Here is a 26,320-nt window from a genome sequence, read left to right as displayed (position 1 = left end):
TGCTGAAAGTGGTTCGCATCGTGACGAAGGCTGTGACGTCATTAACAGTCGACGGGACATCGTTTTATTCGGATTGACTGGTCGGTGTGTAACACCATAGATCAAAGAAGACCGAGGAAGAAAATGCAGGTCTTCGGTAAAATGTCTCTTCTGCTTCTGGGGATTTCAATGTCCCTGTGTGTCTCGGCCGAGCAGACAAAGGTAGTGGAGTTCAACGTCAAGCCGGGAGGAGTTGTGCACACTTTCTCTGAGAGACTCGTAAGTTGCTTTTCTTGTTTTCTGAAGCCACCGACTGCTCATTTAAATCGAGTTGCCTTGGAAACGAAAACTTGCCGATATTTTTAACCCGAGCATTCCTTTATTCTTCAGCTTTACAGGAAGTCATTTCATTATGTAGGTCTGTGTAGTTCACTGACATTGTTATCGAGTTAAAACTGTAAAAAAAAAAAAAAACATAATCCATTTTTATCTTTAAAATATACACGCTGAATATGTCAAGATTGGCATTTTTTGCGATAAAAGCGGAAAAACTACATTCCATCGGTCAGTTGTAGTCGCGGATTGATGACCACACAGCCTGTGAAACGCTGACACGTCTAAGCTCATCTGCCACAAGGTCTTCATTGATTGGATGATACTTTTTTTTATTATGTTTTTGTTTTTTTTAATAGCGCTGAACAGATTTTCATGAAAATAAGCCTAAAACTTTTGAATGTTTAATGTACAAGCATCAAAGAGTGTTATATGGAATATCATGTTGATTATTTGAAGCTATTTCCTCATGTTTGGAAAAAGTCTCATCATGGCATCATTACAACACAATTGACACGAATGAGATTATTTCTTACTTTGTTTGTGTGCTTTTCCAATGAATTTCCAGTGAAACGTTTGATGGGGTGATTCTTATTGCAGACGTTTCAAGAACCGGTATTTTACAGGATTCCTCCTTTCCTCGTTCCTTTTCAGGTTTCCGTGTAATCCTAAAGTGATCTTCATAAGAAAAGCTCTTCAGGCTTTCAAAAAGTATTTTAAGAAATGTATTCAGTAGAGGTGTGCCGATCGATCGGCCACCGATCATAATCGGCCGATTTCCGTGAAAAAGTGTATGATCGGTGATCGCCGATCACGGTCTCTTGTTGCCGATCACACAAACCGATCACCTGCATCTCATTTCGCAGTCTGCCTGTGCAGCTGGTCTCCTCTTTCCTTCATTCTGCCAAACGCGCAGCAACAAATCCTAAGCGATGTCGTGTGGAACTATATCGCACTGAGTGAATGGGGAAGTTTGCGTGTTGCAGCGGAAAATTGAAGCATGTGGGGTGAAGCAGGTCAAAATGCATCAACACAACGAATCTAATATGACATAAAAACAATGCCATACTTGACGGAGTTTGGCTACATCGAGGCTCACTGCAGTAAAAAAGACATACGGAGCGATCAGATAGCGGGTAAAACAGCATGTAAACCTGGATTAGCATGACGGTCAGAAAGCTAAACAAATAACCCGCAAAATTATTTAAGTCTTCGAGCTGCGATGTAAGACGCTGGTTCTGCTCTCGCTGTTGAACCGCTGCTACGCGCCTGTTTAGTTTATTTTTTTTTCTTGGAAAAAGTTATTAAAAACAAGTTTTTGTCTAAATTAAGGTGAATTCATGGTGTCTTTTTCCACATAATGTAACCGGTAGTGTTCATGATTAAAAAAAGAAAATAATTATGTGATTGGTATCGGTGATCGGCCCTCATGGGTGATCGGAATCGGAAGGAAAAAACCTGATCGGCACATCTCTAGTCAGACTTTTCAGCCTCAGAGGACTTATAAATAATTCGGAAGGAGAAAACTTTCTAAACTCACAGAACTAGCCCCTGGTGTTTCTTCATGTAACAATGAACTTGGACACAAAATGCCAAAAATAGCACTTTTGGCATTTTTCGACTAGCAGTCTGTGATAACGTTGCAAATGCTTCCCATTTATTTAGGTTATCTATTTAAAAAAAAAAAACACCAAAGGCTGAACTGTTTGAGTGACATAAAATAATGTCAGAGACTCTCTTACTCTTTTTAAACACGACTTTCATTTAATAGTAATCTTGTTTGAATTACTTTTTTATGTTCTCAGTCAGTTAATAAATTCATTTGTTGTTAAATATAAATAAATAAATGTATTATTAAATTACGTTTTTCAGACTTTATACTAATTGTCATTAAACCTCTCACTGTCTTGTTTCAGAGCAAGTATGAGTGCATCTTCACCTATGCTTCACAAGGAGGAACTAATGAGGTATGTGTTGTCTCAATCACTCAGACCCTAAAGTTTTATTGACTATTAATCCCAGCTGGCATGACGGTGAAATATTGCTCTGCTCTAAAACAGCAATGGCTGATGAGTGTGGGCCTGAGCGAAGACGACCAGCTGTTTTCCTGCTCTGTGTGGAGGTGAGACGGACAAAACTTGACGACACTTAATCGATTTGCATTCAAAACATGTCTTCCCCTGAAACGAATGCTTTAGGTCTGTCCTGATGAGGAAGACTCATTCCCATAATGTGACTGTGTGAACAGATGTGTGTCCTCCTCTCAACATGAGTAATACCTGCCCACTCACCGAACCAAACTGTGGTGGTTCCTCCTCTTCACTTGGCCGACTCCGTCCTCATCATCGCAAACGTGTCCCATCTGCGGCTCCTCCGAGTCACCTGATTGATTTATTTATTTTTTAGTCAGTTATGACAGTTGCAGGGAAAAAAAATCAACTAATACCTCTAACAATGTCTTTTTGTTAGATTCAAATGTGTAAGATGATGATAAAAGTTTTAATATCACTCAAAGATAACCTGGATTTGTAGAAAAGCTTTGAACGGTTGTCATTAATGATTTATTAAGAGGAAAAAACCCAGTTTGCATTCACCTTCACGTAGGGTCAGGTTGGCATGACCCTGTGTGAACCCCTAAACCTGGTTGTGCAACTCTCTGCCGCAGCAACTGTGGTCAAGCAATACCCGGCAATTTTTCATTATTTGTTTCATTTCGGAAACATGGGAGAAAATCTCTTGGGTATAACCCGTCTGACAACATGAAGCATACCGAAAGATCATGTGAAAACGACTCATCATCGCCTAAGTAACTTCAAGAATAGATGAGAAACAGAAAGTCTGTAACATCTGTCTGTCTGGAAAGGGTTCAGAGTCAGAGCCATTATTCACAAATGGAGAAAAGTTGCAGCTGTGGGGAATTTTACCAAGATTGACCAATCTTCCAAAAATTCTCCTAAGAGTGCATTGACGACCCATCCCAGAGGTCACAAAGGAACCCAGAACATCTGAAGTCCTGGAGGTCGCCTTAGTAAAAGTGATGATTCAAGAATAAGAAAAAGCAAATGTCAAACAGAAGGATTGGATTCCTTTAGATTTGTTGTAAAAGAGATCCAGAGTGTCAGAAACGCACCGTCATGTGAAAGTCTAGAGCTGCTTCGCTGCATCAGTGGCCAACATTCAGTTTGACATTACAGATGGAACGTGATTTTCCAGTGACAAACTTTAAATCTTCTGACATTTTGATCTACATGCTTCTTATCTAACCTTACAAATATATTGCTATAAAAAAAAATCTTGAAAACAGCAAGTCTGACAAATGACAAAATAACGTTGGGGGGAGGGTGGGGGGAAACTGGTGTAATGCAGCAAGTCTCATCTGAACGACTCAAAACAAAATGAAGGTGGCCTAGTCAAAGCATTGAGATGCTGTACATGACCAATGTGGTTAGAATAAAACATTTCTGTGAAGAACGGAGGGCCACAGTCAAATAAGAGTAACTGTTAAATCGGTTAACTGCTGTTTGACTGTATTTTTGTTATCTGATATAAAATGATGTTTGATCTGAAACATTCTGAAACATTAGAGTATGATGGAAAGTAAAAAAAGAAAGGGATCTATCAGGGAGCAGTGCACACTGAAGAGACTGTGTGTTGGGATCATTATTGTTTAAACATTTGTGTCTTTAATTTCTTTCAGGCCTCAGGGAAAATCATACCTGTTTTTCACCCAGTTCAAAGCTGAGCTGAAAGGAGCCAAAATTGAATATGCCAACGCTTTTGTAAGTATGAAACCAGGCTGTTAATTTCTTCTTCTTTTTTTTTTTTTTGCTTTTGTGGCTTTGTTTTTAATGAACCAATGTTGTCAGCTGATCTTGATCCCCAAGGAGCGATGGCCACCTCACCAGCTGAATACTGATGAGAGCCAAACGATAAGTTGATCAAGAATCAATAGTGGCATTAAGCCACATGAAATTGGGGCATAAAAACCCCGTCCTGCATGATTTTATAGGCTTGACCTGTTTGCCTTTAACTCTGCGTCCTTTAGAGATAAAAATCTTATTTCTTGACAACCTGCTGCCACAAACCCTCTCAAGCCGAGGCAAACTAACGAACAGCATTAAAGAATTGCTGCTTGATGTTTCCATTCTGCCTCATACGCGCTGTCAGTAGAGAGATAAAAGCTTTTCATTACTCGGTATCTGCACAAATGTCAGAAAATCAAGGCGAATTCCTGCTGAACATCTTTTTGCACAGCCGGCAAATAATGAACATTTCAGCCAGCCACACGCATGTCAAACTCGAGGCTACTTTCATGTTCTGCAGCTTCATATTTCTTCTTCTAAGCAACACATTTTGGTATCAGATGGGGGGTAGAGGGAGAGATGTCACCATTGATGCTTTGATCTCGTTTTCTGTGACAAAATAGACATTTAATGGCAGAATTTGTCAACAAAACCATGACTTTCCTAGATCAGCATGAAATCATCTAACGTATGGCATTAGTGAAGGGATTTATTGTACGTCTGAGTCACAAAGGCAGTCTTAATATTCATCCACCTCATCTCAAGCTGTATGGAAAATCCTTTTATCATGTTCCAACTCTGGATAAATGTCTATGGTTATTATTTGTTATCTAGTTGAAAGAACTGAGATTTCTTTAAAAAAAAAAATTTATTATTGATTTATTCAGCATTTAATGGCATCTGTTCTTTTTTTAATTTATTTCCACATTATAACTTTATTTCTGGATTAAGCACCCAGACCGACTGCGAATATGCAGATAAATTCTTTTAAAAAACATTTCACTGGCCTCTGAAGCTTCTAAGATCAGGATTTTCCACTGTACCTGTGGTTCTTAACCTGGTTCTGACGAACACTGTCATAAACCTTAAAAAAATCTGGAAAAGTTCAGGAAAGTGTTGGGACTTATCTGTTTGGAAGTCCTCCAAAGTCTCCACTAAGAAACTTCTTAAAGAAGGGAAAGAATGAAGGGAAATTAATATCAGTTCTTCTGCTACATTCAGTTAATATTTTTTAGTCAGAGTAGAGGTTTTGGATGCTAACATAGCATTTTCACACTATTAAGTTATTGGTAGTATTTTTAAAAAATTGTGTCTAAATTACGGGGGAATTTTTGGATTAATCTCATGTTTTTATCCGACTACCAGAATCTCTGCCAACAATCCAACCTGATTTTAATTAGTTTTCTAAATGTCTCTTCCTCTCATCCATTAAACCCACTATGAGCTCCACACCTCTGCATGTTTACAGCTTTCATCCTCTAACAATGGCCTCAGCACCATCCCAACGTTTTACAACTTAACGCAAGTCAGAAAGACAAACTTTTATTAGTTTTTGGAGTCCGACTTGGAGTTGCATCTCTGCACGTAATGTTTTCAGTGGAAGGTTAATGTCCGGACGGTCACTTCGCAGCGGTCTGCCGTATCTGATGCGGTCGTGGTCTGCGAGGCGATGCGAGGCACACCTTGACACGCCTCCTTTCCCCCAGCAAGGACATTCCTGACACTCGCGTCATTAGAAAGAGAGAGAGAGAGAGAACATGTTTCCTCCTCCTGCTCTGGCTGTGTGCCCTGCACGGAAAAGACAAACAGAGAAAATAACTTCAGAGTGAGGGGACTGAAACAACATCGCATACACAAACACATCTCTGACCTTGATGCTGAATCGGAGTTCTTTCCTCTGTTTTTTTTTTTTTAGTTTTTAGTTTTTCTTCCTTCCTGTGCAAATGACATTGTTCTCTGTGCCGCCGCCTGTTATTTGTTTTTTGTTTTGTTTTGAATCTCTTGTTTTTGTTTTCCACCGTTTCCTCCTCGTCGTTTGCGGATGCGTCTCCAGTCAGAAACGGCAGTGTCAGGCCAGCGTGACGTACCTCTGAAGCCAGACGAATTTACCATAGGAGAATCAACAGGTGAGGAATTGATTGTGTCTCCAAGTGTTCAATCAACTCCCTCTGCCTGTCACATCGGTCTCTTTCTCTGCCTCCACACACACACCCCCAGCCCTCCCATTATCACGTTGCAAGCTCCCTGCAGCTTCCCCTGCGAAGCGTGCGCTCCAGCTGTGAGTGGGTTTTCACAGTCGTCCCCGTAGCATTATTTGTTGTTCTCTGGCTCCCGCCGAAATCCCCAACTGGGGCTTCAGTTGCAGCCTGTGATTAGCAGGATTTGACTAGTCACCCCGACTGGCAATTTACTTCAGCTGTCATTTTCAGCAGATTAGACGCTAAAGTACAGAGGCTTACAGGCTCCGAACTCGGCGCCGATGACGGACTTAAGGATAATCCCATCACTGAGAAACAGCGGGAGCGATGAATTCCAGGCATAGATTGCTTATCGGCGTGTAGTACAGTATGTAAAGGGCTTTTTAATTACTACAGTCCTAAAGCACTTTTTGTGCTCTTGCTGCAACACACAAAGGCATGTTCAGGTTTCGGTAACCCAAACAGAGACACCTGTTGGACAAAATAGTAACTACATGCAAAGATACGCTGAAAGCATTGCCTTATTTTAAAGCTATACAAACCAATCATTGTTTTCTTTTTTCAGCTTTAAAATATTTATGTTTTTATTTTCTGGTTTTCATCAGCACTGCATGCATCTCTATTCTTGCACTGAATAATTTATCCAAATCCAGACATTTTGCCTCACTTGCTGGCCCTTAATTGTCTGTGTGATTCATTTATTGCTGTACTCTGAGTTTTCATTCTCCATCTAGTGGCAGATGTAATTATAATGCTCTTTTGTTAGGATTTTTTTTTTCCTGAAAGCGAGGTGCAAATAATTTAGTTAACTGGTTAATTTTAAAGCAATTTCATATTAATAGAGGCCATCTTTCTACTGTGGGAAAAGATTTTGCAACAGAACAACAAAACAAAAAATATACTAATTACAGACAGTAAAAATGAACCTTAACTTATACGTTATTCTAACCTTAACACACTGAGCTCAGACAAATAACACAGCCTGTCCTGTTACAAGACAATTCAGGACAAATTACCTTTTTTTTATTTTTGTTATTCCAAAACATCTGTTCAAGCAGCCATGATCTAATCACAATTTGTGTTTGAAAACATATCACAATAATCAGTATTACTGAGCTTTACAGTTATCATGGTTATAAATATTGTTAAAATTTGTTAAAACTATTGCTACAATGGTGCTATTAACCGCTTTGTGTTGGGTTATGTCAAGTAGTTTTGCCTTAATATTTACAGAATATTTTCTTTGGTTCATACTGTTTATGATTGTACTGTTTGTCTTCAGATTAAGACTTTATGTCTCACTAACATTACATGTATTCATAGATGCAAAATAATATAGACACTGGAAAATGTTTATACTGTTTTATTTATGAAAAGGTAAGAAGAAATAATGTTCCCATCAAATCAATTTTGTTGCAGTATCCAAAAAATGTCTGCTTATCCAAACGTCATTAAATTAACTGCTTCTGTGGTTGTTTCTATGGCAACATATACTTTCTACTATTTATTGTATGAAGAATAATTAAGTTGTTCTTTATAAATATATAGTTATTTGGATAAAAACTCAGTTAAACAGCCATAACTAAAAAATATTGATATATGATGATATGTTAGTGCTTTGAAATGTATATTTTTTGTCATAAATATGTTTGGAAGATGACAGTTGCATCATGGGAGATTAAAAAGCAGATGCAAGTAAAAGTCAGGGCTTCAAAAAATATTTAAGATTTCTTGCACACACAAAAAAAAGAGTTGTTAGACAAAAAACATCTCTAAATATTAAACAGCAGAAATAAAGCAAAAAAAAAAAAAAACCCATAAGATAAAAATCAAGTTTGTATATTAGCACAGACCTGATGTTGCTCTCATTTTTAAAACGTTTATGTCTCATATTTTTCTCTGCAAAAACATTTCTCTTCTGAACCTCCTCATAGCTTTGATGTCTGATATTTAGCTGACTGTAGGAGTCACAGCTAAAGCAGAAATGATATATATATATCTACATAAATCTAATGGTAAGTGATGTTGCACAGACTCCAGCAGTAATCCACTCTCTTCTTTCTTAATTCCAGTGACCCAAACGGATGGAAAGTTCAACGCTCAGCTTTCCAAGCTGACCGTCATTGGACGGACGAGACATGAAGAGCTGTGATTGGACAGAAGTCTCGCTCTGCTGTGACCAATCACAGCACCTCGGTGAACTGTGCTTCTGCTTGTTGGGATTTCTTCCCGAGAAACGACCGAAAACGGAAGCAGGTTGAAGCTAATCTTGTTTTGAGGGGACACGGAGAACCAGTTGTAGTACATATCCAGCCTTTTTCACTCATTTTTTTTGGATTTGTTCTACAAAAGATGAAGGAATCAACTGATTATCCAGACTTTTCTGGATCAAAATCGGCCATTAGATTACGTGCATCTGTAGTTGTTTCTTAGTTTGTAACATAAAGAGATTCTGGTTTGATCCGGTGGGTGTGGGAATGCATAGCCTGGTGTTGGGATGGGGTCTGTCCAGCTTAGATACATTTTATATTAGCAGGAGATTTATGCATCTTGTGTAATCCTGAGAGGAGAGTGAGTAATCCCTGGTATTGTGAAGCAGCAGCACGCATCCAAACAAGTAGAAATTGCTCTGTCTCGGTGCGATCCGGTCTGCTGTTGAAAGAAGCACTTCAGCGTCTCCGTTTATCTACATCTGCTGCAGATAACTCAAAGCGTCGCGTCTGATCTCTCCAAACATCAGCCAGGTTTTCGTTTCCTGCTATTTCCCTCTGATGAAACTATACCACTTCAAAAAATCCGTCACAAAACAGAATCAAAATGCAAACTGTTGACGAGTTTGAGTCTGCGAAACTCGCTGTGTGGTGAGGTTAGTATTAATCCTATATATTAAAACAAAATTATATGACATGGCCTAATTGCTTAAACAGAAAATAATTTATCCTCACTGCTCTGACTAGTATGACTTATTGATAGAATTGGTTATAATAATGTTTTTTAAGAAGTATAATGGCACATTCTTGTAGATTTGAAACCAGAACGTTTTAGCTCATGCCTGGTAAGATGTAGAGTCCTGAAAGGTCTGGAGGAATATGGAAAATATTGGATTTACTCCCTTTTCCACTGACTAAGTGCTAAAAAGTAAATGTCTCAAAAATAAAAGCTTTTTTTTTTTTTTTTTTTTTTTTTACATAAATATTGAGGTAAGTTCCTTTATCACATCTTTCCTTGTTGTCCAACTCACTGACTGGAAATAAATTAAAGATGCAAAAAGGGCCATCGTTTCTCTACTTTATTGGCCTCTAACAGTACAAACTCTTAGAACTGCTGGTTCTTAAATTTTGTCAAGCAAACCCATTTATTTTTATTTGTAAAGTCAGATGGTGTGACTTTACAAGAATAACATCTGGAAGATATAAAGTATATTTAATGTAGGATTGTAGATTTCCAAATGGAGCTGATATCACTTTGCTCAAGTGCCAGAAGTGTTGAAGCAGCTCTTTACCCACTGAGCTGAATAATAAAGAAACCTCAGCGTTGCTTTAAGTTTTCTGGTACCAATAATCCCCAACCAGATCAAAGTTTTGTAGTCGAATGTTATAAAAGCAGATGGCAAGCAGACTTCAATCTAGAAATTGAAGTCTGGAACATTAGTGCAGATGTTTAACTCAAAAGTAATAAAATGTAAAGCATGCACAGACATTTGGAGGTTTCTAGATGAGGAATAAAAATGCCAGCGCTCGCTCCCTCTCGAACCTCTGGCTTTCATCTCTCGGTGCCACATGTGGGGATCAGTGAGAATATTGTGCAGGTTTCAGAAGTGCTTCATTATCACATGCCCCTCATCTCCCTCTCACTCCTTCTCCCCCACTTCTTCTTCTCTGCTCTCCCCTTTCTCTGTTATGCTCTTTATCTTACCGGCATTGATCCGAACCCTCAAACAGCACAAGTGTCCAAGGATTGAATTCAGATTGGAGGATTTCTCTGATTTGACTCTGCTCTTGGATTAGCTGGGATAGGCGGGGTACCTTCGGTGTCTTTCATCCGGTGTCGAGGCGATCCCCCGGAGTGGAGGAAACGCCGAGTCCCTTTGTCACCATCCAGGCTCTCTTTCTCTCTCGGGGTGATGTGGGGGGGGGGGTTCAGAACAGGAAAAGATCACACCCGGACCTCGACCTGGCTCTGAGGGGGAAAGAGAAAATAAAAAAATATGACTTGCGTTACTAATTTTGTACATGTATCCTTTCTTTTTCTACCTGTTGATTGCTGTGAATCATGATGAAACTTGATGGGTGTTTGAATAAAGACATGTTGTCACCTCGGTGGAGATAACTCTTGTATTTTTGTCAGGTTACATCAGTCGTGGTCTGATTGAAGCTGCCGTAGCCTTGTCAGAAGGGTAAACATGAAAAGAGAGGAGGAATTTGATTGCCTGTGTCGAGGCGTTAAATATTCTGCGCGCTGTCAGGGCCGGGCCTCGGCGAGGATTGCGTTTTTATGTCCCATCTTATCTGCCCAATAGCCGTAATTTCTAGAAGCGCCGCTAATGCATTCCTAATTTGGACCGGTTTAGGGAAGCAGCCAGTGTCGGAGCCTCCAAATGAGACTTATGAGACCCTTTCTGCTAGAGTAATGAAAAATTAGCCTTAAAATGTATTCCGTGAGTGTAGTCAATTAACATATATTGTGCTCAAATAAATGTTTCTAAGAGATAGAGAGCCTCTATTGTTTCCCCGTAATTTCTGGGGGGAGGAAGAAGCTTTGCTGGGAGGATCTATTAAATCCAGAGGCACATATGGGAATGTATGGACTGGCTGATCTTTGTGGGCTTACTGAGATAGAAAGTCACAGGGATTTATCCATCATTATGTTAAATCCAGAGAAAATCTAGATCGTCTGCAAACCGGTGTCTGCTCGCTTGATGCAAGAGTCGCACGTCAGCGCTGAAAACTCTCCATTCAGGAGTGTTTTTGAGCCTGAAAATCGCTGCTTTTCGCCTGCTGAAAACTCCCTGGAACAGCGAGGTGTTAATGATTTCCCGACATGCTGCGCAGAACCGACCCGCACCTTCGCAGCAAAGCAGAACCTGTGATTTCTGCTGCAGTTTGACGGCCAAATTCTGGCCCGTTTCTGTTGAGCTGTTTGTTCCTTTGAGTTGTAAATCTCTGCTTCTCAACAGCTCTTTGTTTGCCCATCAGCTCTCTCCGTCTGCGGGGCCCAGAGCTGCCTCGATTCTGTCATCCAGATCCTGAGCACATATCAGCAACTCAGCGTACTGTCTGACAACAGCAGAAAAAGTTCCTTGCATCACAGGAAAAACTATCAGGAGGAACATGCAGGATGTTGTGGAGCAGAGGTGTACTACACAGAGCTCCTGCACAGCTTGTTGGAAGTACAGGTTATAAATAAAAGATGGATGCTGTTATTGTTCTAGTTAGATCCTGGCTAAAAGAATTACTTTGTGAACAGAGACTATAAATATTCCCATGCAAAAGTATTCATACCCCTTCATGCTATGTAACGTTTGTGCACTTGTTCAATTAGGACTTTATGTGGTTGACCAACACAACCACATAAATCTCAGGTGATACAAATGGCATGCATGTGAATGTAGATTGAGTGCAACCGATTGCCTTTACAAGTTCCCTAGCTGTGAAGGTCTTAGGTTTTAAGAAACCTCATGAAGAGTTTAGAGCACGTTTAGGGTCAATAAAACAACATTCCATCTGAAGAGCGGGACCTAAAAGAAATCTTGTTTTAAGTGTGACACAAGCAACATAAAGGACACAGCAGACATGTGGAGGAAGACGCCGAGGTCAAATGAGGCCAACGTTGAACCTTTTAGCCTAAATGCAAAATGTAATGTGTGAAAGAAAAATCAACAATGCACTTCACTCTGTGGAAAGCATCCCCAATGTGACCTGGTGTCAGATATAAACTGCACTGATGAAACAATTTTGGGAGCATCACTTCAGCAGGAACATGGAAGCTGGGAAGACGGATCGGTGTAGGTTCCTAAACGCCTTGTGAAAGTCCAGGCCTAGTTCAACTACAAATCTTAAGGCTTGAAAACTGATGTTAATCGTTTCTATTCACCCAATTTGACTGAGCTTGAGGTGTTTTGCAGAGAAGAAGGAGCAAAATGCCTGTGACTTGATGTGTAAAACTGGTAGATTCACATCCCCAAAGACTTGTAGCTGGAAAGATTGAATAATGATGAAGAATTTGCAAATCTGTATTTTTGGAAACCACATATTTTCCTCCCACGCATTTATTTGCTAGAATGTGTTCGTTTATAAACTGAAGTTTGTGGTTATAAGTTGACAAAATGTGAAAAACGGTTTGAATACTTTCCAAAATACTGTATTGTATTTAGTTTTAGGGATTTTCGGGGAACTTTAATCAGCCCTGTTTGACATAACAGTATTTGGATCTTTGGAGTGAATTACATGCACAGCTAGTGGTCTTTGATGTGATCTGTTATGCATTTATTCTGTTTGTAGAAGTTCAAAAAAAAGGAGAGAGAAAAACATCACTTTCAGCGTTTAACAGACTCTGAGCTAGGAGCAAATGGTTTAGATCAAAGCATATTTATTTGTCTTGATGGCCTAGTAAAAGTCCAGACCAAAGATCAATTGAGAATCTGGCAAGACTTCAGATTTTGGTATCTAGATATGCAAAGCCGTTAGTCATTTTTCTTTCCACTTAACAATTGCGTGCTATTTTGTCTATGACATTAAATCCCCACATAATACATGGAGATCTTTGGTTTTAAAATGACAAAATTCTTCTTCAAAAAGAAGAAAATATTTTACAAGACACTGAAGCTAGTCATGTATGTCATTAATTTAGCAAATATTAGACTATAAAGTTTGCCAGATTTTAACTGACAAACTTTATTCAATAAAAATGAATATAACTGGTTGAATTTAATTAGTTTTTGTCCAGGTTGCAGGTTAGTTACTTATCTCAACTTTATATATTTTAGTTAAATCTATTTAAGTAATTCGAATCAAATCTGTTTATTTATACTGCGCCAATTCACAAAAAAATACTGCTACAGTTCACTATATAGATTCATTATGCAGAAACGTAGTCAATTCATGTCATTCAAAGTGAGTTACATCCATTCTAAATAAGTCCAAGTGAAAAATAATTCACTGATATACAGTTCAAAATAAATCCGTCCAATTTCAAATGGCTTAACAAGCACGTGGCGACAGTGGAGAGTTGATTGCATTGAGTCATTAGCTTTGCACCAATCCATCCTACTCTAAACGGTTATTTATTTTTATTTTTTGGGTAATTCTTTTACAGTGCAGCAGTAATTTCAGTCCAGTTGGCCTGATTGCGAATCAGTGATCCTGGTACCATCTGATGCGTGTTTGTGAGATGCAAAGAAAAAGCCGCTCATTCTTTTTCCTTCAGAGACTCGTGTGGTAATTTGTTCGGTGTTTAATCAAGACTTGTAAAAGAAAGATTTTGCATTCAGGGTGCATGCAGAATATTAAAGGATTTACATAGAAATCTGAGAAGTCTAATTTACTCGAGTCGGTCTCACGTTCTGGTTCTGGAAAATCTGACAGCTAATCCCTATCTGAAAATAGTTTCACATAAAAGCATCGCTCACTCATTCCAGAAACTCTGTTTAAACCCGATAATGCCCATGTCTTGTGAAATGTCTCGGGCGCTAGAAGGACTGATACTGATATGAGAACGTGTGTCGCAGTCAGGCAGCGTAAATATAATGAGATTAACCGCCGATTTTGATCGTTTCATTGAATTTGTTCACAATGGAATAAATTGCAAACTAGCGGCAGCTTTATCCTATTCAAAAAGGTCGGCACAAAGAGAAAAGGATCCAATAAACCAGCATTTATGTCCTAAATGAAACAGCTATTGATTTCCTGTGTTGTATTTATGTAATCAATCTGGCTGGCATTCCTCTCCAACACACCAGCTCCTTATTTCTTTCCTGTTGCATCCCCTTGACATTTAGAGGGGAACAGATGGAGACGGAGGCCAGGTGGGTCGAGCCAGAGGCAGCAAAGGAGATGGGATTTTTGTAACACCGTGGGGCCGGGTGAAGGGTACAACGTATCGCCAGCTGCCCCCTGTCTCCCTTGACATGCACCCCAACGCTGGCCCGAACGTTTCCTCTGTGGCCTTGCCAAGCTTCTCCTTTTATGAGAGCTTTTTCTTGCCTCTAGATGCACCACAGATCCCTGACCTTGCCTCTCCTGAGTGCATTCTCACACCGCCGAGCCAAAGTAGCTCGAGCCGCGCCGACTTCTCATCATAGCATCACGACTCCTGACAGCAATTACCGACCACAGGCGATGCTGATATATACGAGTGACTATGCCGGGATGCATTGGGGTAAGGTGCAATAAAGTAATCACCTCTATCTTTGTCTCGCCATTCTGAGGTGATTGCAGTTTCCTTCAGATTTCTGGCTAATAATGCCTTCCCCTCTGCCCTTTAGCTGTGCAGTCCGTGGGAGTTCTCAGAGCCGGGGTGCAAATTGAACATCTGCACAAAGGCTCTTGTTACCTGAGCGGTAAGCCGGCCAGATGTCATTACGGCCCCGTGCGTGCACCCAGGAGATTTGAGGAGCAGGGAGGGAAAAGGGTAGAACCAGCACTGCAAAAACACAAAACTCTTACCCAGTATTTCTGGTCCAGTTTCAAGTGCAAATATCTCCGTACACTTGAAATAAGACAAAACTAACTTGCAGGCAACTTTTCAGCAAGAAACGAGCTTGTTTTGAGTCATTAACTACTTTAATGTTGATTTTTAAAAAGTGTCTGGTTTCCCATATTTTTAACTTATTTTAGCTGAAAAGTTATTTCTAAATTAGTTTTAATTTATTTCAGAAACTAGACCCAAAAATACTTTGCAACATTTTGTGTTTTTGCAGTCTAGGTCTGCCCTTTTCACTTCATGTTATGAAATCAGGAAGTAGGAGCTTGTTTTAAATCAATAAGTTCTTAATACTGATGAAGAAGTACCAGTTAGTGTCCCATATTGCAGTGCACTATTGTTACTTCTAAATTAGTTTTGTCCTATTTCAAGAGTTCTAAGATATTTGCACTAAAATATAGACCAGAAATACGTGATAAGATTTTGTGTTTTTGCATTCAACTTCTGCCCTTTTTGCTTCAAGTACTCAAATCTCCTGGCAGGAAATAGGAGCTTGTTTTAAGTCAATAATCCCTTAATTATGGAATTAAAACAAAGTACTAATTAGGTGTCCCATGTTATATTTTATATGGGAAAATTTCTTGTTCAATTGGCAGATTATTTCACTTATAACTAGTCCTTTTTCATCAACATTAAGGTGTTACTGACTTAAAACAAGCTCCCATTTCTTGCTGAAAAGTTACTTCTAAGTTAGTTTTGTCTTTTTCTCAAGTATCCTAAGATATTTGCACTAAAAACTAGACCAGAAATACTTGATAAGATTTTGTTTTTTGCAGTGACGCAGTTGTTCTGGACTTACTCACCCTGAGTTGCGTCTGCATCCCGTTGCCCTGGAAACTTGATCTCGGCTGAAGTTGGCGAGCCTTAAGCTGCCTTAAATCACTCCCCACTCCTGCAGACATGTGGCTGGTGCTGTGTATGTGCCTCTGTTCGATCGGCCGCCCCCCTCCTGCTGCATTCTCTCACACAGTGGTTGAGAGCAGCCTTCTTTTCTCAGGGTACGGAGGAGCTTTGCGGGGCTCTTTCACTTTCTTTGTAGGCTCAGAGAGTCTGTGGTGCGGGTACGGCGGGGGCTTGCGGGCCCTGCGGCCCTGGCCCGCGTGTGGTTTGGCTGTGCAGGCGTTCGAGGGTCCCGCTGAGGCCGCTCGCCGCTCTTTGTCGTGCAGGGGCAAACTTTTGGTTTCAAAGTTGGTGGGTGGGCAGCTGGCAGACTGAGGGTGAGTTAGCGACGGCGAAAATGGACCAGCAGATGGGAGATCGCTTTGTGGGGTCTGGAGTGACCCGACTTTGGTCTCTATGATGACAGAAGGGCTGAGGGCGGGGGGTGGATAAGACTTTGGAGACAGAGGGGAGGAAGGCTGTGATCCAGGGCTGCTGGGGTGATGGAGGTTCACTGTCAGCGGAGACAGCCCGGGAGTGGGAGGCCGAGCAGGGAGGCTTCTTTTAGGAGACAGAACATGATCCTGGGTGGTCGGGTTTCTAGACGGAGGGAGGCTGTTTGTGTTCACACGGGACAAAGTTTTTCTAGGGGACCGCCCACAAGTTAATTGAACAGTCCGACTCCTTTCTGACAGAAAGCCCGCAGTAAAGGAGCGCAGCTGCCCGTTCTGCGAAGGCTGACTTCTGCTGTGATCCTCTCTGCTGGGGGTTCCGTAGGAGTCTGCGGTTCCTGGCTGGTTTTCAGCTCCCGAAGCCCTCTGCTGGGCGCCGCGTACTGTCACTTCACTGGAGCTGGAGCCTGAACTGTAGCTGCTGTCGCTGGGAGGCTGAGCTTCTCCTCCAGGCCTCTGCTGCTCCTCATCATCCAGATCAATGGAGGAGGTTAGATAGTCAATCTGCTGCACGACCTAGAAAACACACAGAATGATTTATAAATAAAAACACAAATTATCCGCGACACTCTCCCAGAGGGAATCATTATAATCTGTTGCAAGCAGATTTTGTTGCTGTACTGTAAAGTTCCCAAAGTCGATATGTTTTGAAGAAGCAGAGAGCATTTAAAGAAAAGTTTCTATTAACCAATAGGTAAATTAAATTATCACATTTTTAAATGTGTGTAGCTGCAGATCGTCCCTTTTGTATTAGAAGAAATTGCTTTTGGATTCCTACTTAAGTTCGGGTCAGGAAGTCACTTCGGGTCATCACATCAAATCACACCAGTTACTGGTTTTGGCTTATTTTTCCCTTAATTTTTACAAAGAATAAAATCAGTTAACATAAAGCAGAAGGACTTTTGTAGTTGTAGGTTGGACATTTTCAGATTTTGTCACACTGCAAGCACAAACTTCAGTGGATCTTCTCTGATAATATATCTGTGACTGAATACCATAAAGTGTCTAAAGTGGTGTATAACTGTAGAGTGAAAGGAAACGGCACTAAAATTGTTCTGCACATAATAGTCAACAAAATGTGGTCACATTTTTGTGTTCAGTACACCCAAGAAAAAAAAGCAGCCCTTAGCATAACGCAGCCACTACTGTGTTTCAACAGAACATAGTTTTCCTACCTAAAAAGTCAAATTTTGTTCCCTTCTGAAAGAAAAACCTTCTTCCACATGCTTTCTGTGTTCAATACATGACTTTAGACAAACTGAGCAGGAGCTCTTTCCAGCTATTTGTCATCAGGGAATTCATTATCTGGCCTGAAAGTTCAGATGGACGGTCATGTTTTGGACAGCGTGTTTGTTTGCTGAATACAAATTCAGGCCAGGGGTGGACGATTAGACTTTAAAGTTTTATTAGGTTATCTTGTGGTATGATCGTGGTAATAGTAAAAGTGATGATAAAAAACTATTCATTACTTCTATCCTTAGGTAAGTGTATAGCTGTGATTGCATAGCGCATCCGTTACAGCCCCATAAACACAAAAACTGCTCTTGAAAAACATTCCCATTTCAAATACGCTCCTCGAGGACACCAGTCACATAAAGAATGATTTGTATCACTAAAGTACACACAGCAACTGCATCAAATTTATTGATATTTATCGTATGGGACAAGCAGAGGAGAAAATAATAAAAATAATTCTGATAATGCTGCCAGTTCTCGCCCGGAACGTTAGCTGGAGATAGGCACCAGCACCCCTCCCGACCCCACTAAGGGACAAGGGTGTAAAGAAAACGGATGGATGGATGGATGGATGGATGGATGGATGGATGGATGGATGGATGGATGGATGGATGGATGGATGGATGGATGGATGGATGGATGGATGGATGGATGGATGGATGGATGGATGGATGGATGGATGGATGGATGGATGGATGGATGGATGGATGGATGGATGGATGCTGCCAGTTTTGGGTTTTTAATTGTGATTTATTGCGACAATGATCATAAAAATGGATGGAGGTTTGCAGTCGTGACATAAAAACATTCAAGGAGTATCCACACTTTTGCAAGACGTTATATGTCTTGGTTTTATATGCTGCACTGACATTTTTTTCCCCCACATATTTCAAGTAGCATCAGTGGGAATATCAAACTTCTCATTTTTGGGGTTTGGGAACTTTTTTACACATGCTAGTTGATCTCTCATCAGAAACCTTTGCATATTTTAAAGCCAAAAAAAATTGCTACAGAAAAAAACTAAAAGCTAAATATTTTATTGCAGCTTCATAAACAAAAGATGAAGGGTGGCTTAGCAAGTCTGAGGCAAATGTATACCTTGCAGGTTCCCGGCTGTACATCGTCAGCTCTGTTTTTTTTAGCCAGACTGCAGAGGACCAGGAACAGGCGTCTCACTGTGTGCAGCGATTGACCTCAGGAACTTACCAGCTGTTTTTACTAAAACAGAGGGGATCGCTGTTAATTGTTCTGGCTCGTCTGACACGTTCATAGATCAACATCGCTGTATCCGTCACGCCATAGTTTAAAGTTAAGCAAATAAGACAATTTTCAGAGTTGTTTTCAGGAGTGGACGCCAAATAACTTGGATCATAAAATTCGAATCTGGACATAAGCATTTCGCATTTTTAACCTTTTCAGAAAAAGAAGAAATACTTTCATCATTCAGCTCTGCATTGTACCGATGGGCCATGTCTTACAGTTTATCTGGAGTTTGAATTGTGTTGAGGAGGTGGTGGATGAATAAGGTTTAGTCACAGATTAATCACAAACCCGTATTGGTGCTTTGATTTTTTTTTCTTCTTCTTTTTTGCAAAAGCCACTCAGAGAAGTAGTGGGTGAGCAGCTGATTCATGTGGACAGAAAATTGAGATTATTCTGCCCTCCCTCATATCAAATATGTCTATATATTTCTGTACCTTTAATATAAGGTGGAGGAGTTGCCAAGGTGCTGTGATTCAGGAGAACTAATATTTAGGAAGTTATGAAGAGCTGCTGTATAGAGGAGACATAATAGAGAAATAATAAATAAACCTGCTGCTTTGGGGGGGTCCCTTAATTACAGGAAGCAGTGAGGCAGATGTTCACATGGCCTGACTGAAAGTCCACCTTTGTTCAGTGTGATTAATGTTTAAAACACCTCACTGCTGTTACATCCATTTTGTTCCCCCAGCAAAAAGCTTTTAAAAACATCTCAAATCGGGACGTCTGAGCGCCGAGGCTTCAACAATTTAATCTTCAGCTTTCATTACCAAACAGACAGGCTTCTATTAACGACGCAACAATCTGCATTTCAATCTGACTCCGTCTTGCTTCGGTTTGGACCATTTTTTTGCTCTTCTCTCGTTAATTGAATGATTTTAGAAGGAAGGCACAATAAGGCGTAGTACCAGTCAATGAGACGATGACATTACAATCGCACAGGCCAAAATAACGTATTATGAACAAAAGCTGGTCCTGGTGGGCAGAGAAAGTTCATCCCACGACGGCCCGAAACTGGAAACAACAAGCAGCGTTTGTCCAGCAGATCTCAGTGATCTGGATTAAATGTGCAGAGTTAAAGGATCACTTAGGTGCTGCTGAGATGCCAGTCTGAGTTAAGATTTTAAAACAAACATGGAAGGTTTCACTTTTACACGTTAACAAAAGCTGCTAAGACCTGTTGATTATTGCCTATTTCACTGGGATGGCTGTTGCATCGGCCTGAGGGGACAAAATGAAGACCTACATTACATTTTAGAAGTCCTACAAAAGAATAAAAGAAATGGCTTCATCCTAGTAGAAGCTACTCTGTTTGGAGAAAAGCTAACTTTATCACACCATCTTCTGTCTGATAAAGTTTCAAGCAGCTTCCAGCTTTCTAAGAAAGTGCCTTTAAGATTCAAGGTCAGAGGTTAAAAAAAAGCATAATTTCCATCACTGCAGACTTAAGACTTAAATTTAGTGACCAATTACCCTAACATGCATTTCATTTCACTGTGAATGAATGATTTAATACACAGAAAAAAATGCAAGAACATATAAACGCCGCGCAGAGTGGCACCAGCCTTGATTCAAACCCCACTTTCCATTTATTCTTCACTTCACCAGACATTTAATTGTCATCAGCGTAGCAGGGAAATGGAATGTGAAATTATTGACAAAATTAAACATAAATGGGGAAAATGAAAACAGAACTGTACGAGACCAAGGATGAACCCCTGAAGTACACCACAACATTGAGGCACTTTAGGTTATTTAAGATTTAAACCTTCTTTTTGCCAACAAAGTGCTGCTGTTGATAGATCAGCGATGGAAAAGGTAACAGGTCATTTTGTTTTGTTTTGTTTTCTACAAGCCCCCAGACAGTAAAAATCTTCAATTTTCCTTTAATTCAGATAGTTGGGAAACTGGAAACATTTGCAATTTACACCACCAGTTTAACTTCATCAAATTACAGATAGCACATTGTGTGTGTGTGTGTCTGTATATATATATATATATATATATATATATATATATATATAAAAAGAAAACGCCTCAAATCAAAACTCACATAGTCAGAGATCAAACTCCGAAGTCACCAGGAGATTTCTTCCAGATGGAGTCACCTTTTAATAATTACAGCCCTGAAGCTTCTTTAAGGTTAAATAAATAGTAAAAGTTACGGCGAACACTTCTGGAGGCCTTCCTCTCGTCTTTGCTTTCCACATTGCAAAGATGTTAAAATCATCCAAGACAGAATGAGAGTACTATTACAGTGGTGTGAAGGCTAAATTTAGTCAGCCCTCCCATCTAATGCTCCTTACCCAGATAGTAAAAAGCCTGCTCCATAATGTATCAAAAAAAGAAAAAAGAAAAAAAAGACACACATGTCTGAATGCAAAATGGGTGCAGAGAATAAGTATATGCTCTGCAGACGTGCACTAATAAAAGCTCAACACAAAGACACACGAACACACAGATACACAGGCAGCTGCGTGATGACAGAGGCTGGAGAGATTGGAGAAAATTACGCTGGGGAAAATGTTTGACCCAGCTCACCACCTGCTCTGTGTGCACAGATAAATCCTCTGTCCATGCCGGATGAGTTTTGTCCTCTGTGTTCAACAACATCCTTGCTGATGTCAAAGGATGACCTGATTTGTTTGCCTGTTTTTTTGTGTGTGTGTGTTAAAGCCGCGGCAGGTTTTTGAGTGAAGCCTTTCATTTCGCTTTGAAGTGGTGCATGTAGTATATGCACATGCAGTGACTCTGGGCAGGTACTGCTTGTTAATGCCAGAAATCAGAGGAGATAAAAGGGCTGCTTTTCATCCGCTGCTTTCGAGGACGTTTGATTAAAAAAAAACAACAAAGTCTTTGACCCCTCGGGTCTACACACACACTGCTCCGCTGTTGGAGCCGAGAGATGTTTATTGTTGAGCTCCGTCATTAAAGTTTCACTCCGCTCTTCGAGCTTAACGCGGTTCTTTCTTCTCTTTGGGATCTGAGTCATGGTGCAGCTCTTTTTTTTTTCTTTTTGTTTTGTCTTTACACCTGACTGAAACACATCAGCAGATTATCGCCGTCAGACTGACGATTGATGCAAATTTTCCTCTAATTTGCATTGAGCAAAGATGCTGATCGTGTTGCAGCCGCACACTCCTATGTATGTTTGGAAATTTTATGCACAAAGCCAATGGAAAATAGTGAAATGGAGGAAAATTACATGTTTTATTTTTTGAATTAAAAATGTGAATCCCTCCCCCTCACTGAGTCAAACTTTGCAGATGCCGCTCTGCTGAAAGTCTTTTGGGCTTCATTTCTCCCAGGTTTGCTCATCCATAGACTGAAATTAATTACAGCTTTTCTTTGCCAAATATTTTAAACTTGCATTGACAGTTGAGTGCCTTTGAACATCAAAGCATGGCCACATATTCCTAATTGAATTTAGTGATTGGGCTTTGACTAGACCACTTAAACCATCCCATTGAGGCTCAGATGTTCAGGACGTTTGCCATGATGGAAGGTGAACCTCCAGGTTTCCTCCCAGGATTGTTTTGCATTTATCTCTATCCATCCTCATCCTCACCGTCTCTTAGGCAGAAAGGCGTCCCCACATCATGATGCTGCCACCAACATGTTTCACTGTGTTCAGGCTGAAGTGCAGTGTTGTTGTTGTTTTTTTTGCCACATGTACAATTTTGCATGCAGAGCTGAAAGTTCAGCTTCCAAGTCTAGTCCTTGAGAGCTACCCTCCTGTACGTTTATGGTGCATGTCTTCTCCAACACACCTGAATCAAATGAACGGCGCCTTGCCAGACTTCTGCAGAGCTGAACGACATTCGATTCACGTTTTGCAGCAGAAATGCTTCTAAAAGTTGACGGTAGGCGTCTCTAGAGGAGTGGAGTTTCTGACTTAAAGCTAACTTTAAATGAGACTTCTAATGACTTCCTATTTTGCTCTTCCCACTCTGTCATAAAGGCACATTTATTAGTTGGCCTTCACAGATCCTCCCACTGGTTTATCATCTATAGTGATAAATTTCTTATCATTATAAGAACTTTGATTTATTGTTGTCGCGACAAATTACAATTAATGACGTTCAAACCTCCCCAGACGTGTCCATTATTGTTAGTTTTCACTAATTTCTCCACTGTTTGTTCAACGCGAGTTTGAGTAAATATCAAAAAATTTGAAAACATTTGTGCAGAGTAGTGAGACAAATCGAACTTCTTTATGCGACTGGTGTCCTAAAGGAGCGCATTACAAATGCTTTGCAAGAGCAATATTTGCGTTTGTGGGGCCATGATTGTTGTGTCATGGAGACACAGCCAGACTGTTAAAAGAAGTAGTAAATTGTTTACTTTTATTGTTCTCGCAGTAGTACCACAAAAAAAAAAAACTTGATCATTCTCGCATCATCATCTTTCTAGCTTACAAGTCGGTGTTTATCTGTCACACAAAACCCCAATAAAATTCATGTTTTTCAAGATTGTGGTCGTGATGTGAGATACTAAAAGCAGTGTGATTACTTTTCCATGCCAGTAAACGACTTCTGTTCTTGCCTCACTCCATTTCTTTTCCACATTAGTGCTTACTGCTTAATGCAACAAACATAAACAGCCTGCACTGCTTCCACAGTGACTTATTCTCTTTTCATTTGCCACCTCTGTTTACACATGCAGCCTTATCAATCGCTTTTCTTTTCTTTTTTTTTTTTTCGCATTTCTTGCTGTATTCTATATAAACTTTCATAGCAGTGATGTTAATTCTGTCACGGAGAAGTCTTTAAAGTCACAATGATGAAGTTACTACCTCTGGGCTTTGGCTGTGACCTCGCTGATCGGACGCCAGGAGGAAAGATTTGCGTGTCACTTTTACTGGACGAGGCACGGATATTCAGACATAAATGGATTATAAAAGAGCGCCGGCCACCGTCCAGCTGTGCCTGGAGCAGCAGCTGTCCATGAGAGGAAAAAGCGGTGAAAAAGACAGGATGTTAGAGGCAAGGCTTTTTACTAATGTCACCCTGCATCGTCTGAACATCCTCTGAATGCATCTGGCAAATGGGCCATAACTACCGTCTCATCCACCTTTATGAAAGCGCACGCCCGACTTGAGCACAAAGTGCCAGACTCTCTGGAGTGTCTGGGGAGTAGAAAGGAGAGCCTGAGAAACAACAACATGTTTTGGGTCCGTGCATCCCCGCTGCAGATGCTTTTCTGCTTGTTTAATTCTGCTGAGAAAGTGCATTTGTAGTCTGCCTTGTTATCTCTAAATGCCCTCAAGGTTTTTTTGTTTTTTTTTTTCTGCAAAAGCTCCAACATTTTCTGCATGAGGAAAATGTCTAAATTAATGAGAGAGGATGCAGTAAGGCCCTGATTTGTTTATGTTCCCACCCTTCAGCCTTGGAAAGAAAAGATACAAATCTGCAGCTCTCATGGCAAAGTTTCAGACACATGATACATAAATCAACAAACAACTGTGTGTGTGTGCGTGCGTGTGTGTACCTCTTTGATTTCCTGCTGGATGTCCCTGAGGGAAGTGAGGACTTGCTCCAGGTTGTCCACCACCCGTTTGATCTGATTTCGGACCACCTTTCTGCTGCAGCCCGCTCCTTTCCTCTGTGGCTCCTGCTCTCTGTTTGGTTTGTGCGGTACCCACGTCTGGTTCTGACCCAGGATCGCAATCTGCTCTGAGTTCGGCCGAGGCCTCCTGGGGCCTCTCAGGGTGGTGGTGCAGCCCAGGGCTCCAGGGGGGGTCTGGCTGGAGAAGATGAGCCCGTTGAGGGCCGTCAGGTCCCTCTGACTCTGAGAAGTCCTGCCGTGTTTGTTGACGCAGCTGAAGCTGGAGCTGAACCCGCGCTGCCTCTCGATCAGCTGCTCAGTGCCTGAGCTCAGCCAGCTGGAGGAGTGGAGATCTCTCTGGCGGTAGGTGGTGTGACTGGTGTAGTCCCACATCTTCCCCTCGCTGTCCTCCATGCACACCACGACGGGCACATCGCAGTCGGGCGTCTTGGCCAGCAGCACGGGTACAGGAGTGGGATGGGGCCCCACCAGAGGCCCGTATTTCCTCACTGAGGGGCTGCTTGCGGGGCCCACGTTTTGGCTATGCGGCGGCGAGGAGCAGCTGTCGACCAGTCCTTCCTCTGGGCTTAGCTGAGAGTTGGTGCTGGGCTCCACCTCCAGCTCTTTAGTCTTGCTCCACCTGGCAGGACCGTCCTCTCTCTGCTTCCCAATGCCGCCTGGCAGGATGTGATGCCCCCTCAGCACCACCGGCAGCATCCCTATGCCATTACACCGGAGCTCCCCCTTCTTGGCCCGGCTGGAGAAGAAACCAATCCCCTTGGCCCTCTCCAGCGGGGTCAGGGCGCTGCGGCCCTCCGAGCTGGACCTGTACGCCCCGTTGAGCCCCAGGTCGCCGCCGCTGCTACTGTGGTGAGCCTTCAGGCTGTTGCGCAGCCATGGGATGAAGTGGGGGGCGTGAGCCTTGAAGCCCCTCTGCTCCCCAGGTGTGGTGGTGGTGGCCCGGCTGTCAGAGAACATCCTGACAGACGGTGACCTTCTTCCATGGATCTCTTCCTGCTTTATCCAGCAGCATCTGCTCTCCCTTTGCTGTTTCCTCAGTTTTCAAAACTTTGTTTCCTCCTGTGCTGTTTTCCCTCCTCAGCTCAAGTCCCACCCTCTGCCTCTGCTCCTGCCAAAGCCTGGTTCTGATTTTATCGCCCTGCCTCTTCCTCCCGCCTCCCCTCCGATCCTGCTTCTCCACCCACTCGTCTCGCTCTCTGTTGTGGTGCTCCTGGAGCCCCTCTCCCCTCCTCTCTCTGGGCCTGTCTCAGAGAAACCAGGAGGCCCCCTCTCCCTCTCTCTCTTCGTCTTTCCCCTCCGCCTGCCTGCGTCTCACTGGCTCTGTAGCAGCAGAGGCTTCCTGTCTCTACATCGCTCTCTCTCTCTCTCCTCACCCCCTCCCTCACTGCACTGCGCTGCCTCCTATCCTCGCTCTTTCTTCCTCCCACTCCCTTTCTCTCTCTGCCTCCTCCCTCGCCATCCCTGCCTCCTCTCTGTTCTTATCACAGAACCCCTTATCACCCTTTTGCAACTCTCTTTTCTTTCCCTCTCCTCCGTGTCACTGTTTTTTTTTGCACTCAGCCCCACCTCTCAATTTACCAGAGAAAGCAGCTGAAGTTCAATCAAGGCGGCAGTATTATTAATCCCCTCACCCTGTTAGAGAGTGTGTAACCATGTGACTCTTCTCATCTGATTACTCCTTTCCCCAGCTCAGCCCATTACAATTAAATGCTGCTTACAGAGGAATTGGGTGGGGGGGGGGATAGCAGCAGGAAGGATTGAAGCACATAATTGTGACCTGTAAGATGAGGGATCAGCGCCAGCCTGACAGAAGAAGAAGAAACTGCCCCTCCGCAAACAGCAGCCTGCCTGTGGGACGGCTCTTCCCCCCGCTTATAATAACTGTCAGCAAATAGCGTCACATTACCTCCCT

At 41.7% G+C, this 26,320-nt stretch overlaps 2 protein-coding genes across 2 annotated transcripts; one reads left to right on the top strand and one right to left on the bottom strand.

The window, feature by feature from the left end:
• Positions 1-32: 32 nt before the first annotated feature.
• On the top strand, positions 33-10,642 carry mydgf (myeloid-derived growth factor). Its single transcript, XM_008407939.3, has 6 exons — positions 33-258; positions 2,229-2,279; positions 2,373-2,434; positions 4,010-4,091; positions 6,169-6,241; positions 8,386-10,642. Exons 1-6 carry the CDS (start codon positions 124-126, stop codon positions 8,463-8,465), a joined length of 483 nt encoding a protein of 160 aa, XP_008406161.2. The 5' UTR covers positions 33-123; the 3' UTR covers positions 8,466-10,642.
• Positions 5,642-26,069, bottom strand: LOC103464098 (uncharacterized). The gene is made up of 4 exons (XM_008407938.3): positions 24,331-26,069; positions 15,817-16,860; positions 10,339-10,492; positions 5,642-5,903 (listed from the first exon to the last, which is right to left on the bottom strand). The coding sequence occupies exons 1-2, from the start codon at positions 25,363-25,365 to the stop codon at positions 15,976-15,978; spliced, it is 1,920 nt and encodes a 639-aa protein (XP_008406160.2). The 5' UTR covers positions 25,366-26,069; the 3' UTR covers positions 5,642-5,903; positions 10,339-10,492; positions 15,817-15,975.
• Between the last annotated feature and the right edge of the window lie 251 nt (positions 26,070-26,320).

Source organism: Poecilia reticulata, chromosome 4 (assembly GCF_904066995.2).
Source record: "Poecilia reticulata chromosome 4, P_reticulata-male-v2, whole genome shotgun sequence".
Taxonomy (NCBI): domain Eukaryota; kingdom Metazoa; phylum Chordata; class Actinopteri; order Cyprinodontiformes; family Poeciliidae; genus Poecilia; species Poecilia reticulata.
The sequence above is the reverse complement of the archived record's forward strand: the minus strand, read 5'-3'. Positions and strand labels throughout refer to the sequence as shown.